The sequence below is a fragment of the Rhinolophus sinicus genome, linkage group LG16, assembly GCF_036562045.2.
Source record: "Rhinolophus sinicus isolate RSC01 linkage group LG16, ASM3656204v1, whole genome shotgun sequence".
In the NCBI taxonomy this organism is placed as follows: domain Eukaryota; kingdom Metazoa; phylum Chordata; class Mammalia; order Chiroptera; family Rhinolophidae; genus Rhinolophus; species Rhinolophus sinicus.
In genome coordinates, this window is record NC_133765.1 from 33787666 (window position 1) to 33805921 (window position 18256).

At 50.7% G+C, this 18256-nt stretch overlaps 1 protein-coding gene across 4 annotated transcripts in view; it reads right to left on the minus strand.

Moving 5' to 3' along the window:
* CAMKK2 (calcium/calmodulin dependent protein kinase kinase 2) overlaps positions 1–18256 on the minus strand; it is a 46963-nt gene that overhangs the window by 5216 nt on the left and 23491 nt on the right. The window contains exons 7-16 of one of the 4 annotated variants that reach the window (XM_074321757.1): positions 17194–17230; positions 12132–12153; positions 11900–11988; positions 10567–10766; positions 9519–9572; positions 7078–7151; positions 6899–6986; positions 5639–5767; positions 1299–1399; positions 728–770 (exon numbers count right to left, since the gene is read on the minus strand). In XM_074321757.1, coding sequence (XP_074177858.1) covers positions 728–770; positions 1299–1399; positions 5639–5767; positions 6899–6986; positions 7078–7151; positions 9519–9572; positions 10567–10766; positions 11900–11988; positions 12132–12153; positions 17194–17230 — 837 coding nt within the window. The remainder of the gene's footprint in view (positions 1–727; positions 771–1298; positions 1400–5638; positions 5768–6898; positions 6987–7077; positions 7152–9518; positions 9573–10566; positions 10767–11899; positions 11989–12131; positions 12154–17193; positions 17231–18256) is intronic. The other 3 variants (XM_074321759.1, XM_074321758.1, XM_074321760.1) reach the window with 3 other exon arrangements.

The following is an 18256-nucleotide window of genomic DNA, read 5'->3' on the forward strand; positions in this document are numbered from 1 at the left end:
AATTGTATGTGATGTGAATTATGTCTCAATAAAGCTGCTTTTAAATCATAGAAACGGCTGCCTGGAGCTCCCAGCTGAGGCTGAGGTAGCAAACTGGGCTCAGTGGGAACAGTGCTGGGGCTGCTACCCTGCCACAGGCCCTGGGGGGACGAGTGGCAGAATGGGTGCCACGTATGTGTCACCTCAGTCTTACAGGGACAAACATGCTTATCTGTCTGGGAGGTGCTGGTAACAGTTTGGAAGAGCGATGGCTGACTGGGACAGAGGGCTCTTACACTAATTTGCAGCAGGCTAGAAGGGGACTTGTTTGCTAGGCCTTAACCCATCAGAAAAGGGCAAAGCTGGAGAGCCATAAGGGACAGCCACAGAGTGCAGTATGCCTGATCTGTGCTCTGACCACACCGACCCAGAGCAGCGGCAGCCAAGGGGTCCTGTGACAGAGTTCAATGCCACTGACGTGCACTGAACGTATGTGGGTGCCTGATTGGGTGAATTCACAGGCCATCGGGGTGCAGCGCCATGCACCCACAGCCCAGCTCACATGCACGGCCCACTGTTGGGTCCAAGCCCCTGGATACCCCTCTTTTTCATCCTGTGTCCAGAGGCCCAAGGTGGACCTGGGCACAGCAGGAAACAATGTCCGCCTGGGTGGGGATGCCCCGTGCTCTGCAGCTGCCCCCGCCCCCAGGCCCCGGCAGAGGCTACTGCGCAGGCAGGCAGGTGTTACCTTGGGCTCAGACAGGGGCTCCCATTCCCTGGTTGGTTTTTTGCTGGAATCACCAGAGGGGAGGGAAAAGGGAAGTGAGAAGGGACACTTGGGATCCATGGGATGCCAGACCTCCACCCCAGAGATACTCATACCCCAAACACCAGCATCATAGACCTGTTGCCAGGGCGCTTGTGAGCAGGACTCTGCTCTGCCATGACACGTAGGCTCCCATGAATGACACTGGCTTGCTCACCCAGCACAGGGCCGAAAACCCCACCATCGAGCAAGCCTGCTTTGGGGCCACAAAGGTGCTTTCTGATTGTTGAGAGCCCCGGTTAAAGTGCAAGTCCCCCGAGAAAGGAAAAACTTCAGGGTGGAAGAGCTATCAGCAAAAGGAGGAAGGCTGAGCCCAGGGTGGGTGAAACCACCGCCAGCAGCTGCTGACTTCCCCAGTGTACCCACGCGTCTGGTCTGGGTCTTTCCAGATGGTACCGCTCCGGGGATGGGCCCAGGCAGAGTGGGCTGAGCGGGGCTGCCCTGTGTTCAGCCTCCAGCTCCCCACCCCACAGAAAGACAGGCAGACACTCACACGAGCAGGTTTCCAGGCGCTGAAAACGAGCGCTCCTCCCGCCGGCTGCCCTCAAAGGGGTTCCCAAAGGAGCGTTTCCGTATCATAGTCTTCACCAGGATCTGAAGGAGAGAAGCAGAAGCTCAGCCACCTGGGAGGGAGGGATTCCAGGCAGCATCCTCCCTCATGCTGCTCCACAAGGGCTGTCTCCCTCTTCCTTCCTCCCCCAGCCCCTTGCTAGCTGCCAGGGCTTGTGGCTGATGGCAGGCCTTTGGGAGACACTGGCCAGCATGCTTTCCACCCAGGATATAGCAGTCAAAGCCATCACCAGGCCTGACTGGTCCTCTCCCAAAAACCTTCCATGGCTCCCTGGCTGCTAAGGTCCAAACTTCTTGGTCTGACATTCAAGGTCGGTCATAATCCCCTCACACCAGAGGACCCTGTGCTGCAGGAGAGCTGGCCCCCAGTTCCTCCAGTACACCTGTACCATCCTCCTCGCCTGAGCCATCTCTAGATGGGCCCTCCTGGCTCCGCAACCTGTCTCATCTTCAAGGCCAGGTCTTTATATTCAGTGAAAGCCATCTACAACCACCCCAACCAGAGCCAACTATGGCTTCTCAGGTGTAACTGGGGGAGAGACGCATTTTTTTTTTTAACAGAACTATAATTCCCACAGCATAAAATTCACCATTTTGAAATGTACAATTCCACGTTGTGTAGTATATTCATGTCACCACTATCTAATTTCAGAACATTTCCATCACCCCCAAAAGAAAGCCTGTCCCCATTAACAGTCACTCCCCATTTCTCCTCCCCGCTACCCCTAGCATTCACCAATCTGTTTTCTGTCTCTGTGAATCTGTCTATTCTGAACATTTCATATAAATGGAATCATACAGTATGTGGCCTTTTGTGTCTGGTTTCTTTGACTCAGCATGTTTTCGAGATTCATTCATGTGTGTCAGCACTTCATTCCTTCTAATGGCTGAATAATATTCCTTTGTGTGGATACACATTTTCTTTATCCATTCATCCACTGGTGGACATTTGGGTTGTTTCCACTTGGGGGCTATTGTGAATAGTGCTGCTGTGAACATTTGTGTCCCAGTTTTTGTGTGGACATATGTTTTCAACACAAAATGTTTCCATTTCTCTTGGGTGTATAATCAGGAGTAAAACTCTTAGATCACATGTAACTCTATGTGTCACATTTTGAGGAACTGCCAGGCTGTTTTCTAAAGTGGCTGCACCATTTTCCACTCTCACTAGCAACATCCAAGGATACCATTTTCTCAGGGGAGCTGCATTTTAGTCAAGAATAGAAAACACCTGACTAAGTATAAGGAGCCGAGGAAACACCCCAGGACACTGAGCCCAGCCAGTCCACAGGTTGGTGGGTGTGAGGGCGCCAGAGCTCAGAGGTCCCGAAGGTCCTTCTAAGTCTGAGAGGCGCTGGGGGCTGGCTTGTCCATTGCCAGGGGTGGGAACACTTTGGTGCGCCCCCTCAACCACTCTAACACAGACTGGCTCTGCAGCTTGGTTGGGAAATACCTGCTTCAGGAGAAGATCCTTTAGGAAAAGGTAAGAGCCCTCAGTTTCCCTCTGCCTCCCAGTCCTCCACGTCCCCCGGCCAATCTGCCCCAATCCTTTCGGAAACTCGGGTCTGGTTCCCTTACTCCCTGACTTAGAATCTCTCACCCATAGGAGTTTGGAACGTATCCTGTTGCCAACAGGGGGGCCGTGGAAGGTTCTGGAGCAAGGGAGTGAACCAGTCAACTTTGGTGATGCATTTGGATGCTGTATCTCATGAAGGAATGTGCAAGAAAATGGCCTCAACGCCCCGTAAGGCGCTGGCCTGCTCCCTGCCTCAGGAAGAGCATGGCGCCTCTTCAAGCTGTTTCATGTATTGACTGAGATTCTGATCTGTTTAAGGGTTTGCTGATAAGAAGATAAATGTTTCAAAAAAACACTGATTTACCATTTGGGTGGAAACACCCAAATATCCAACCGAAGAACAGATACACAAAATGTAGTCTGTCCATACAGTGGAATATTATTCAGCCACAAAAAGGAATGACATACTACAATGTGGGTGAACCTCAAAAACATTATACTAAATGAAAAGGCACAAAAGGTTCCATATGTACGATTCCCTTTGTATGGAACGTCCAGAAGAGGCAAATCTGTAGACAGAAAACAGATTGGTGGTTGCCAGGGGATGGGGGAGGAGAGAATAGAGTGACCACTAATGGGGACGAGGTTTCTTTTGGGTGATGATATTCCAGAACTATAGAAGTGATAGTTGCATAATATTGTAAATGTTATAAATGCCACTGTATTGTTCACTTTAAAATGTTACATGAATTTTACTCAATAAAAAAGAAGAAAAACACTGACTAAAAGAATGAAGACCGTGCCCCCGGCCAGGCACTAGCGGCCCCTCCCTTGCCAAGGCCCATGCTCTGTGGTTCCCAGACCATCCCAGCCCCTCTCCTCTGGGCCTTGGAGGTGTCACTCCCCTGGAAAGACCACCCTGCCCTGCCCCTTCCGTGCCCTTGTCAAACCAGGTGACACTTCCCACCCTCAGGACCCCACGGAAGGAGCTGTTCTTGCTCCTCAGTGCTGGCCTGTCACCATGTGATGGCACGAGAGTGTGATTCTTTCTGGTCCGTCTTTCTTAGGAGGCCGGGAGCCCCAGGAGGGCTGGCACCGTACCTTGTTCATCTCTGAAATCACATGCCTGGCCCACGCTGGGTGCCAGGAGGGGGCTTGGACTTCCGAGCTCCAGCTACCCCCCTTCTCAGACGGCTGCGGTAGCCCCCACTTCCTCCCTGGCCGCCACAGTCCATTGTTGACGTGGGATCTTTCTAAGGCCAACCCTCATCACGCTACTCCCAATTCAAACCACTTCTTTTGGGAGGTCTTCTCCAACCCATCACCTGGGTCACATCTCCCTCTGGGGTACGCCATGCAGCCCCCCAGTTACACTATACATCTATTTGCTGGTTGTTTGCCCAGCAACTGCCTCTCCAGGATGGCAGGTTCCATGATGATTTTATTCATCACTGTAGACCCGCTGCCAGCACAGGCCTGAGAAACCACTCGGTGTTCAAGTGCTTCCTGAATAACCAATGACTATTTCAGACCTCTAGGGTCAGACGCCTTCTCCCAAGGACATCCCGAATCTGGAACAGAATAACCCACGGTGGGCACCAGGGTCCGATGCCAGCTGCCTCCCCCACTATCGGCGCAAGATGTGAGTGCAGTGGGTAGATGAGAAAGAGTGAGTGGGTGTGGGTGAGTTTCCAACAGTGAAGGTCATGCAGAGGCCCCAGGTGGGGGAGGAGGAGGAAGATGTGAATGGATGCCCCACCCAGGGGCTCAGGGTTTGGAAGAAGGAGAGAGAAAGTGTGTGGGGAAGCAGGAGGGAGACGTGCAAAGCTGGGAGAGGAGCAGCCAGCATTTGGGCTCCTAAAGGGGCAGTCACTTGAGGCTGGACAGTGTGTCTTTGCAGACAGTCCCACCATCCCCTCCAAAGCCCAGTGCCCTGAGTGTCTGCTGGGGCCGGAGCCGGCCAAGCGCAGCCCAGGGCTTTGGAGGTGGCCATGGTGGGGTGGCCAGCAGGATTCTGCCCTAGGACTGCTGCCTGGACCCCGGCCCCTGAGGGTCCTGGTCTCCCTCCTGGAGCCAGACACCCTCCAGGGCAGCGGCTTGGCAAGTGGGTGATTCCCAGAATCTCCGGGGTTAGGCCTGAAGACTCCACATTTTGGTTCCTTCAACCTGGGTCACAACCCAAGTGTGAGGCCATAAAAGGGGCCTGGTGGCTCGTGAGCTAACTCCCACTCTCCAGAGTCGGGAAGAATTCTCAGAGGTGTGTGACGTCGGAGCCCCTGCCCCAAGCCCCAGAGCTGACCACACGGCACACAAGATAAGGTAGGCTGTCCACTCTGGAGACTGGACATCGAGCCAGGTGAGAACCCTGTCAGAGAGACCTCACTACGGCTTCGTTCCTGGCACCTGCCTTGGTCCTTCTCATCTTCCAGCTCCCCCTGATATGCTCTGAAAGCAGGAATTCCGGAAGGGGCAGAAGGATCCTTAGAGAGGGGCTCGTCCTCTCTACAGTAACACGGGAACTGGCTGTAGATAGAACTAAAGCTAGAAGGTGCAGGGGCCAGCTGGCCTGATGTGTGCCCATGGCTCAGAGGCTGATGGCTATGGGTTAGGGGCAGGTCCAGCCATCTCCTGACTCTCGGGCCCAACACCTGCTTCTCAGACGCCCGCTTGTGTCGTGGCCTCTCCTCACCAGGCCCGCCTCAGGCTCTCTCTGTCCCTGCTCTTGGTCAGTGGTTCATCTGCCTTACCACGGTCGCCAGGCTGGGAATGTGTTTGACTGAATTCTCGACCTCCTCTTCGGTCACCTCGACCAGCGTGCAGTTCTCGTCCTCCGATGGCAACGGCTCCGCCCCATGCCTCGTGACCCAGGGGTGCAGCTTCAACGAATGACAGGAGGGGTGAGGGGAAGGCGCAGCTGGCTCCCAGAGGCAGGAGAGCGGAGCCAGGGAGGGGATGCAGAAAGGGAGAGGCAGTGGCCTGAGGTCAGGCATGCAACAGAGCTGGCAAGCCAGGCAAACAGTGCGGGTGAGCAAGATGGGAGGAAACGTGGAGACAAGAGACAGAGAATGGGAGGGAGCTACAAGGCTGGGATGTGCGCGGATTGGATTCTCCCTCTGGCCCCAAGTCTTGGCAGAGGTGACTATAATTTGACATCTGCCTCACATGGTTGCCCAAGGAGCACCCATCACTCCTCAGCAACACTCCCTAATGCCCGGAAGGCTCAACTCAGAGCAGGCAGCATCCTCCCCATTTCACAGAAGGGCAAACAGAGGCACGGGGAGGCACAGAGATCGCAAACCAGCTGGAAGGACACAATCAGGCGAGGACCCAGGCAGGGCTAGGACCCCCACTACTCACCCCTGGGGTCCAAGCCCTTATCCGTAACCTTTTAGACTTCCCCCTCTTTGAATACTAGTTAGCTAGGTACCTGGAAGTTTCTAGAGCAAATCTCTAGATTTCTTAAAGGGCCAGATGTGTGTGTGTGTGTGGCATTGGTTGGGGTTTTGGGGTTGAACAAGGGTCTCTTTTAACATGCTTTTTTTCACAACAGGGTGGAATTAGGCAGGCCAGGGTGGGCGGTGGGGTCAAACTGTTCATTGACTTCCTCCCACCCTCACTGCAACTTCTCAAAGGGATGGGCAGGGTCAAGGCAAGGGCCCAGGCTAGGACGCGGAACACACAGAGGCCCCGGACTAGTCTGGTCCGGGGAGGATAAATGCCATCAGCCCAAGCCAATCAGAGCAAGCGCTAACTGCCTGGCTGGCAGCAGATCCCACTTACACAGTCTCATGAACACAAGCCCCAAATCCTCCTCCGCACCCCCACCAGCCCCCAACAGCCTAGAGGCCCCAGGCCATGGGAGAGCAGTGGTGCCAAGGAGCGTGTGGCACTGTGAACATGGGGCGAGGGACCTGGCCAAGACAGGGTTGAGCCAAACAATTCCAAGCAGAGGACACAGGCCAAGCCCCCAGCACACGCCCCACGGGGCAGTGGAGGCCCCCAGCTACCTTGATCTCCGGCACCAAAATCCTCGACTCGGGGTTCTTGTCCAACATGCGGGTAATCAGGTCCTTCAAATCCTCAGCTATGTCAGGCCTGGGGGTGAGAGACGCATCAGGAGTGGGAGACGCAGGACCACCGAGGGCTCAGAGAGGGAGGGGGCTCAGCATAGCCAGGCGATACTCACTGGTCTGGAAATTCCAGCGCCTGACTCTTGATCTTACTATGTAAACACATGATCCGCTCATCCATGAACGGGCACTGCAAAGAGAGGTGCGAGCAGCTGTCAATGGCCGGCATACCTGTCCTGTAACGGCCACCTGGTGCTGGCATCATTTCACATGGGTTACAGCAGAGAAATAAGCAGCCCAGTCTGTGGCCTGGTCCAGGGAGGCAGCAGTTCCCCTCCCCCCCAAAGTTCTAGAAGGACCAGGAATGTCCTGCTAGAAGGGCTAGAGCCCTTTCCACCACATCACGGCTTTCCTCAGCAGCTGTGATTTAATTTACCTACTTATACAAAAGCAAACAGTCTTCTTCACCCACCTGCCAGGTGAACAATAATAATAGCTAGAACAATACAACAGATGTCACAGGTAGGGTTTCCAGGCGGGCACTCCCGCCCGTTCTCAGGATTTTTTTTTTTTTTTGCTTTCCCATTCCTGAATCCGGAGATATAAACTGGTTTCTGTTCTCCACGATGAATCTTTTCCACAAAGTGACAGCCGTTAGTTACTACCAACCACCTGGGTTCAAGGAGCCAATTTTCCCGATTTCCTGACCAACTTTCCTCAGGATTCGGGAACGGGAAAGTGAAAAAAATTCCTGAGAATGGGCAGGAATTCCCGCCTGGAAACCTTAGTCACCACAACAGAGATTTACGAGGGCTTAGCCTGGGCCAGGCCCTGTACTGAGGTTTCTCATGACCAACGTTTCATTGGCTGTTCCCTCTACCTGGAGTGTTCTTCCCACCAACATCTGCCTGGCTTATTTTCTCCCATCATTCAGGTGTTTATCAAAGCTCACCCTCTGAGGGAGGCCTTCCTGAGCTCCTGTCTGAAACAGACATGCCCCACCCACTGCCACCACCACGTGACTTCTCAGCATAGCACCTATCCCTGCTACTATATCGCGTATGTATTTGTTCACTGTTTAACTCCTGCACTGGAACGTCAGCTCCAAGAGGGCCAGGATTTTTATCTGTCTTGCTCACTGCTCTCCAGTACCCAGAAACATCCCCGTGCCTGGGAATCAAGTGGGAGCTCAATAATTACCTGGGGAATTAATGAGTGCTTGAATTATTTCTGTCGATCCTCTCAGAACCCGTAAGAATAAGTATTATTCTCATTTGACAGAAAAGAAAAACAAGAGCTGAGAGAGGTGATGTGTCCCGGAATGTACAAACTTGGGATTTAAGCCTCGCCGGGTCTGAATCTGCAGCCCGTTCATGCACCACCTTCCAGGCGACAAATCAATGCTCTCACCCAGCATAGGGCCTCAACCAGGAGGAAGAGCTCAGCTATTGTGTAGGAAAAAGAAACCTTTATGTGAGGTGCTTAGAAGGCTGGGGAAAATCTCAGAAAGTGACCTGGCCCAGTCTTGTCCAAGGAAAATTATTTCATTATGAGCAGTAACTTGAGATAGAAGTTTACATTACACAAGTATAGCCACTTGACAGAACTCATTAAATGGTACACTTAAGATCTGTCTGTACATTTTATTATATGTCAATTTCACCACAAAAGAAAAAAAAGAGATCCACAAACAAATAGTGAGCTTTAGCTAATGATTGCACTCTGAAGCATTTGGAAGAAGTATAGAGATGTTGGTAAGTTCCTCTGAAATGTGTAAAAAAAAAAGATTGAGGATGGATAAGCATGTGATAAAGCAAGTACAATAAAATGTTTATGGTAGAATCCAGGTAGCAGCGGCATGGGTGTTTACTGTACAACCCTTTTACTTTGCTATGTGATTGAAAATTTTCTAATCGAATCTTGGGGGGAGAAGATTACAAACTCCTTTACATCCTCACAGGACCAGTTTCTTAAGCTTTCCTCAACAGGAACACATACTCATGAAAAGGAAAACTCCACACTTTTACTGCTCATAGTTAATCTGAACTTCAGAGTTAAAAAGAGAAGGCCCTAAATATCAATAACATAAAAACAACAACAACAACAACAAAAAAAGACAAACCAGCACACCCTAAATCAATAAAGCTAAATGGATTTTAACTTCCATTCCAATTCTATCCCTCCAACAATAGCTTCTAGGGACATTGTTGAGAAGAATATCAAAGCAGTGTCAGGCTCAGGAGAAAAGAGTGCAGTTATTGATTAGTGATGTCTGTCTTGCATTTAGGAGTGGGCAAATGTGACACGTTTGCTGTCCTTGCTCTGTCAACTATCTGTAACTTCTAGAGCCTCTGCCAATCCTTCTGTTTTAACAGATGCGACTATCATATACAGATATGCACATTTGGGAAGGCATCCTTTTTCATATTCAGATCTAACTGTGGAAATAAAATTATGTAACTTAATGAATAAGTGCTATCTCCCCTGCAAAGGTAAGTATTAATCCAAGGGGGCCACCCAGCCACACTCAGGAAGCAGGACACCCTCACCCTGTTACCTGGCCAAACACAAAGCAGTACAGTGTAACTCCCATGGCCCAGACATCCAAGGCCTGCAAGAAAAGAAAGAGCTTCGTGTGAGAGCACAAAGGGCGGTGAAGGGTGACTACTGCTTTTGCCTGTCTAGCATCCAATCCTCCAGCTTGCCTTTTGGGAACTACCTCTCCTTGACTCTCAGTCCATGGGGCTAATCCTGCCCCTAGCCTGTGGGTCAGCACATACCCCATGCCTGACCAAGGAGAGTACCATTTCTCCCAGCCATCGTAATTGGTTCAAAGATGCGCACACATGGGGCCGGGCTGGTGGCTCAGGCGGTTGGAGCTTCATGCTCCTAACTCCGAAGGCTGTCGGTTCGATTCCCACATGGGCCAGTGGGCTCTCAACCACAAGGTTGCCAGTTCAATTCCTCGACTCCCACAAAGGATGGTGGGCTGTGCCCCCTGCAACTAGCAACGGCAACTGGACCTGGAGCTGAGCTGCGCCCTCCACAACTAAGACTGAAAGGACAACTTGACTTGGGGAAAAAAGTCCTGGAAGTACACACTGTTCCCCAATAAAGTCCTGTTCCCCTTCCCCAATAAAAAAATCTTAAAAAAAAGAAAAAAAGAAAAAAACTAAAGATGCGCACACGACCCAGGACTGACCAATGTGAGTACCACCTCCCCCAGCCACATTGATTGGTTCAAAAATGGGCACATGACCCATGCTGGGCCAATCAGAGCCAATCCCAGGATTTTTGCTAGAGCTCCTCAGGAAGAGGAATGGTCTCTCTACTGAGGTTGGTAAAATGATAGAAAATAGACTGGAGCTGAAGAGACCAACCCACCAGGGGAGGAAATCATTCATGAGAACAGACCTAAGAGATGAAGAGACAGATTCCTATCTGAATCTCTGTATCTCGCCAATCCCGAAGCCAAATATATCCCACTCACCTACATGATTTAATGGATTCACTGTTGAAGCCAGTCTGAATTGGATTTTTGCACTTACAACTGAGAGGACCCTAACACAGGAAGTACTCAGCATCTCAGGCAGGTCCAAACCTACCTTCCCAGAGAAGATTTTCCGGGTTTCTGAGAGCGACTCGGGCGCCATGAAGGCAGGCGTGCCCACAGTGTTAGAGAGGAGTGCATCGCTGCCCTTGAACTCGTTGCTCACGCCAAAATCAGCAATCTTGATGTGCCCGTCTTCTCCGACCAGCAGGTTGGAAGGTTTGATGTCCCGGTGGATGATCTTCTGGTAGTGTACTAGGGACGGGGTAAACACAGGACGGGAGAGAGGGGGCAGAAAACCCACGTGAGGAGCTCCAGGTGGCCTACACTGCCCGAGATACAGGCAGGGACCCCTCTATTCTCCCACGGCCCCAGGCCCTTCCCAGCCTCCCCCTCCCAGCCCTGCTGGACACCCACAGCTCTGAAAGATAAGGGGGAAAGAGTGTCTTTAAGGACATTCCCCGTCCTCCGAAATGAGGAGTGAAACACAAACTACCAATTGTGATTAGAAACCGCCTGCTATAGTCTAAGTCACCGGTGACCGAGCATGGAGCATTTTTGTGCAGCTTGACTCTTGGCTAGAAGCCTTAGGACTTGTGGAAATCAAACATATTTTATTTACCAATGCCAACACTCAACCTGCTCACCCAACCAATAACGACAGAGCAGGTCGATTTGAAGTGTGGACAACGAAGCAGGACTGGGGACTTGGCTAACTGTCAGCCCGTGAGAGAGGGCAGCCCTACCGTCTGGAAGCTCCCACTGCATTTTTGTGGCGGTGAGGAGGAGGAGGAGGAGGATGACGACGACGGGGGGAGATGATGACATGGGTAATACGAGCAGCAGCTCCCTGAGGTGAGAGCCCAGTCTGGAGCCTAGCCCTGTAAGTGCTTCCCATTTACCCCATTTAAATCCCCCAACAATCCTAAGGCGAGGGTAAGAGTCAAAATGTTTAACAACCAGAAGCAGAAAGGACACATGGTGTGTACTGGCCGATTTCAGGCCTGGTGAGAGACACTTTAGTACCATTTTAGAAATGAGGACACTAAGGTTCCAGGAGAGTAACAGGATCCCCGTCCCAGGGCAGTTGGGAATAAGAGACGGTGCAGGAGGAGCCCTGAACAGTGCCTGGTACACACAGAAAGTGCTGGGTAAACAGTCCCTATTGCCACTGCTCATTTTCCTGTGTGGCAGAAGGAAGGTTCCTGCTGCTGGGGCCTGGCCACAGAGGGCTCTCTGCAGCTGCTCGTGACTGCCTCTCAGACGATTCTGTTTCCCACCCACCTCCTTTTGCTCCAAAAGTGAAATAAGAAACTTCCCACTTTCCACCCACTACCTGGGAACGACAACCACCCCTGGGAGAGACTCCTCCCCGAGACCCCACTTACAGTACTCAATGCCTTTGATCAGATCCTGGAAGTAGAAACGGGCCTGATCTTCGGAGAGCGGTTTGAGGGTGGGCACTTCCATCACAGGCCTGAAAGGTTGACACATGCATGAGAAGCAAACCAGAGGCCCCGGCCGTGGCTCCCTCTCACAGCAGAGCCCAGCACCACCTTGCTCAGCTTTGTAGCCCAAGAAGCACCAGGCATCACACCCACCGGGCATGGGGATACTCACCCCTGGTTGACCAGTTCAAACACTGTAGGGAAGAGAAGGGGTGAATTGTTACACTGGGTAATTGGAAATCCATCTCCCTCCCCATCGTCCCCAACTCCCAAACTAATATTGGACTGGAGAGAGGAACAGTCTACCAAACCAAACCCGCTCTAAGTCCTGCTGTTCTAAGTTCCCATCAGGAGGCTGGCGGTCAGATTTCTGATGTTCCTGCGACCCCAGCCTGGCTGGACTTCTAGTCCTCACAACAGCCAGAGAAAACAAAGCAGGGAGAAAGGACACAGGTGGGGACAGCTCATGGGCCCCTCTCATTTCTCCACTCGTACCTCAGGGTTCCAGGGATGACTGATGCTAAACTATGGCAGGTGTAAGGGGACACAACCCAAACATCAGTTGCCCTAAGGGTCTTCAGAACCCTAGGAAAGTTCCGATTCAAGGAACAGCCTGAGCAGGTTTCAACAATCCCTCCCTAGTTCTCCAAGTTGCCAGGCTGTGTAAGGCTACAGAACAAGAACAGTCCAATAATAATATTTTTCCAACTCCTCAACACTCTGTGGTCTGCTGGCCCTCGGACCCTTTCCCGACTCTCAATCAATCCAAAGCAAGACTTGGAGCTAGTGGTGGGGCCGAGGATTTCCCCACCAGCTCAAAGGCCAGCTCCTCCTGTTCCTCCTAAACACAGCTCTTCCTGACTCCCATTCACACATGACACACAAATGCCTCCTACCACGTCCACTTCCTCCCAGCCCTGTGCATACAACGGACAACCACCCTCACCACATACTAAACCAAGCGTTCAGGAAACGCAGTGTTTTTGTGGTTGAGGTTTTTTGTTTGTTTTGGAGTGCTTTTTTTGCATTTTAAAAAATAGAGGTGGATTTTTCAAAATATAAAATGTCACTACTCTAAAGTATAGAATTCAGTGGTTTTTAGTATTCACAATGTTGTAGAACCATCACTTCTGCCTAGTATATACCTAGGAGTAGAACTGCTGAGTCATATGGCATGGGCATTTTAATTTTGTTCTGCTTGGACAAACATACTCGTAACTAGGACTATGAAGCTGCACATTTTCATCACCCAAAATTAAACCCTGTGCCCATTAGCAGTCATTTCCTATCTCCCCACGACCCCCCAGCCCCTGGCAACTACTAATCTTTCTGTCTCTATGGATATGCCTAGTCTGGACATTTCATATATATGGAGCCAGACAATATTTGACCTTTTGTGACTGGCTTTTTCACTCAGTGTAATGTTTTCAAGGTTCATCCACATTGTAGCGTGTGTCAGTACTTCTTTCATTGTTATGGCTGAATTAGGCCACATTTTGTTCATCCACTCATCAGTTGATGGACATTTGGGTTGTTTCCACCTTTCAGCTATTGTGAACAATGCTGCTGTGAATCATTTATGTACAAGTATTTGTATGGTTATGTTTTCAATTCTTTTTTTTAAGATTTTATTGGGGAAGGGGAACAGGACTTTATTGGGGAACAGTGTGTACTTCCAGGACTTTTTTTTTCCCAAGTCAAGTTGTTGTCCTTTCAGTCTTAGTTGTGGAGGGCGCAGCTCAGCTCCAGGTCCAGTTGCCATTGCTAGTTGCAGGGGGCGGAGCCCACCATCCCTTGTGGGACTCCAGGAATTAAACTGGCAACCTTGTGGTTGAGAGCCCACTGGCCCATGTGGGAATCGAACTGGCAGCCTTCGGAATTAGGAGCATGGACCTCTAACCGCCTGAGCCACCAGGCCGGCCCCCATTTTCAATTCTTTTGAGTATTTATGTAGGAGTGGAATTGCTGGGTCATGGGGCATAGCTATTAGATTGAGGCAAAAGTAATTGCGGTGTTAAAGGCTAAAAATTGCAAAAACCACAATTACTTTTGCACCAACCTAATATTTTAATTTTGTTCTGCTTGGACAAACATACTCGTAACTAGAAATAAGAAGCTGTAGTTTGGAAAGTGACTAGCACGGTGGATTTTGACATCCAGGAGAGAATGACTTTGGAGTTATTCTGGAATCATCTACCCACATTGCAGTGAGTGTATGGAAGAAACCAAAGGGTTTATCAAAGGTCTCCAAGGGCTGAGGTAGCCAAAAGGAAAGAGCCAGCTCCTCAGACAAAAGAACGGCTTACAGGTTCTAACCAGAAAAGGAACTTGACTGCCCAGGGCTCCTCCCTGCCTTCATCAGGTTCATCAACCAGCATTGGGCAAACCTGCCATAGGGCAGATCCACGATGGCTTCAGGCTGCGGCCAAAAACAAACTAAGGCTTTCACAGATAGGAGCGCTGGGCCCTCAGCTCTGGCCTATCACAACTTGGGTATGTAAGTGTCAGCTTTCAAGAGCTGCTTCGTGAATTTCTGCACCTCCCTCCCACCCACCCAAGCACCATAAGTCAGTTGGCATGGAGGAAGCTGGCCTGCTGAAACAGGTCTATTTTCAGTCACTAACCACGCTTGGGACTGAGCAGTGGGTGGGAAGTTTTTAACCTCTAGAAATACTGATCGTGTTCTCCACCCTTTGATGGTCAGATCTGCAGCGGTAGGACCTTTGCTGATACCTGCTATGGGCCTCGCGTGCTACCCTGCAAAAATTCCCCAAACCACCAGAATCAAATACCAAAGGTCAGCATGGCTCCTTGTCACATTGGCGCCTCAAGAGGTGAAATACTCTGTCCAGGGAGCTGCCTGGTTCAGACGTACAAAGCTCCTCTTTAGAACTTGGGTCATGTTCTTTTTGTACTCAGTGGACTCCTCTGCTCAGACCCTCCGATGGCTCCCTTCTCGCCCAGAGTTAATTACAAGGCAAGGTCTTACAATGGTATAAAATGTCTTCTGCCATCTGGTCCCCACTATCCTGCACAAATGCCACCTCAGTGAGACGTCTCAAGGAGCCAGTCCCCAATCCAGACTCCTGGCTGCCCTGACCCTGCTCAGGTTTGCTTTTCTCCGTGGCGTTGACAGTTTCCAAGCAATGCATAAAGCTTACATCCTGTGTGTCCGTCTGTCCTCACTAGAGCAATAAACTACCTCAAGGGCAGGGAGTTTTGAGTTTTATTTCCTAAGGAACCTGGAACAGGGTCTGACAAACTATAATGTTTGTTGAATGAACAAACAACCTCCTTAGAAACAGCCCAAAGCTATGGAGGGTCAGGTCTGGGGTCCTAAGTGGGAGCATTAGGCTGGAGACGCCATTCTGAGTCAAAAACTATCTGTTGTTACATTTTGTGATTTCTGCTGTATTTCTCCAGACTTCACTCATTTGCCTACAATGTTCATAATCTGGCCGTATCTATATACCATGTAAACTATTGTTTGGTATTTTTCTATAAATTGACTCCGTTTTTAAATTCTTAGCCTTACCCTGTGTAATGATATCCATGAAATCATGCTTGTAGTGTGCTGGTTATAGTTTTTCTTATGTAATGGTAAATTAAATCTAAAAATTGTTTTAAATGTCTGTCATATGCCACCTAAAATCATCTCATATATTTAAAGTGGTGACGGTAGCACATTTGGAGAAATATCGCAATTCCGTAATGTTCACATTTTTATGTTTCCTTCATAGTGTTTTTGAAGTTAACATATCTAATGTTATTTACTGCGTAGCGTCTAAATTGTTTGTCGAGGGAGGTTTTAAAATTTGAATATGGACTTCACACTAGATGCTCTCAGGGAACCGGTGTAAACTTCTACTTTACTTTTGGACTGTTCAGCAAAAAACTACAGAGCAGTGGATGGGTGGGTGTCTAGACAGATCAAGCAAACGACAAGAAGATACTACCCTGAACCTGGGTGGTAGGGATACAGGTATTCATTACACTATTCTTTCAACTTTTCTGTAGGCTTAACGTTTTTCATAATAAAAACCCGGGGGACACATGGAAAGTACAATGTCCTAAGCAACAACAGTATCCTTGGAAACGAACCATAGCAATGACTTTAGGGGAAGGTGAACTCAGAGCTCTATTTTCAAGCCACGTTCATGACTTTATGATCCGTCACTCCTTATGCAGCAACGGATCATCCCCGTGCTCATTCAGGAGATTCTGGATTCCAGGCTGGGCTTGGCCATGCCACCTCCCTCATCTCTTTGATCCCCCTCCTGGCTGTCATCTGTGCCTGTGTAAAATGCACAGACTCATCCGAATGCCCACCCAAGCCAGACATTACGAGGACGTGTGACCAGTCAATCACTCATTCCTGGGCCCAACAGTCTGCCGTGCAGTTTTGAATTAGTCCTGCCCTCCCTTCCTTCATCAGCACTTATGCTGAGATCTGACTGAGGGCTGCCCCATGTCCTCACCATTTTTTTAAAATGAGGTCTCTGAGGACATGCCCGAGTCCTTGCATTTCCGTGTGCGGTGCCCAGACCCTTTGATGGTCCCTCAGGGCTCCAAATGCCCCACCATGGCCTCCCGGACCCTCCATCCTCCTCTCTGGTTTACTCTCCCTGACCCAGCCACATTTTTCTCAAACACACTAAGCTCCCACCAGCCTCAGGACTTTTGTGCCTACCATTCCCTCTGCCTGAAATATTCTTCCGTGGATGTTACAGGATTGTGTCCTTGACATTCAGTTACTGAACGGTCATCTCCTATCAGAAGTGGTCCCTCCATCGCTCTCTCTCACATCACCCTACTTAACCCTCCTCAGAGCATCTATCTGAAGTTATCTGGTTTATTTAGTTGTTGACTATGTGTCTTCCCCAACTAGCCTGTCAGCTTCACAAGAGCAAGGCCTCATCATTCATACTGATCACTGCATCCTTAGGGCCTAGAAAAGCACCCAGTGCAGAGCAGGTGCTCAATACATATCTGCAGATGAATGACTAGGCCATCCCGATAAAGCAAGTCCCAGCAAGAACTCCCTTCCACCTCCTGCTTCGAATCAGGGGTGCCGCCTTCTGTGGGCTCACTGTGGGGCCTAGCTAGAGCAGGAAAGAAGAAGCTGTCCTGGGTGGGAGATGCCAGGGGGTGGGCCTGCCTCGAGAGGACCCCTGGGCTCTGGCAGGCACAGCGGCCTGAGCGAGGATGGCAGAAGGCAAAGGCTCGAGTCTTACCCATGTACAGATGGTCCTCAGTGGGGTCATCCAGAACCTGTTGGCACAGCCACGCGGAACAGGCCGGAGACAAGGAGCAGGGAGAGAAAAGGGAGAGAAAAGACATGAGCAGAGAGGAAGCAGCAGCCACACGACTGCGTTGGCTACCGGCAGGGCTGTGCTTTCCACTGTTTTTCCTAGTTAAGATGCAGGGCACCGGAAAAAACCCTGCCTGTGCGATCCAAATGGCCATCTGGAAAAGCAGCACCTTCTAGCCCAACCCGCAAGGGTCCAAAACACTCAGAAAGGAGGTTACAAAAGGGAAGGGGAAAATTCCTCTCTGGCAAATGTCTCAGCTTTAATAAAAATCCCACCTGTCGTCTAGGAGAAAACAACTGGTCCACACGGTGAAAATTCAAATCCTGTCCCCATCCCACCCCCACCACCAGCAGGAAATGATGTCTCCTGGCCTGGAACTGCCACAGCACTTCCTCTCTCTGGCTTTCTTCTCTCATGACCCTCCTGCTTCCATCTTAGCACTGTTTCTATCTTTCTCCTTCTCTCCAAAGGGCAGGCACCGGGCTGCATCCACATCAGTTGCTTCCGTGGTGCCGTGTACAGGCTGAGGCACACAGTAGGAGCTCAGAAAATGTCTGATGAGCAAGCGGGCTGGTAAACAACTTCATTGGGTGGAGAAGCCACATGTCACAGGGCAGCGGGGAGAAGGGAGACCCTTCCAGGACTGAGAGCCACTCACTAACCAGCGCCCTCGGCTTCCTCTAAGGTGCCCGTTCAAGCCTCTGTGAGTTGAGACAGTGATGACCTGCAGCCACATCTCTCCTTTGGGGAGAAACAAAGGCAGGCTCCTTGGCTAGATGGTCCTCCTGCCTCTTCCCGCCTCACACGCACCTTCCCCAGCCACCCAAGGGCCCCAGGACAAGAGCCCTGAGAAAGGGCTGCATCCTAGGCAGAGGCCTGGAGCAGCCAAGCTGGAGCCCTAAGCCTTCCCCTGTGCCAGGGCCTGGCACACCTACAGTTCTGCACCTGATGGGCCCCAGGTAGTGTGGCTGCTAACCTTCCCACC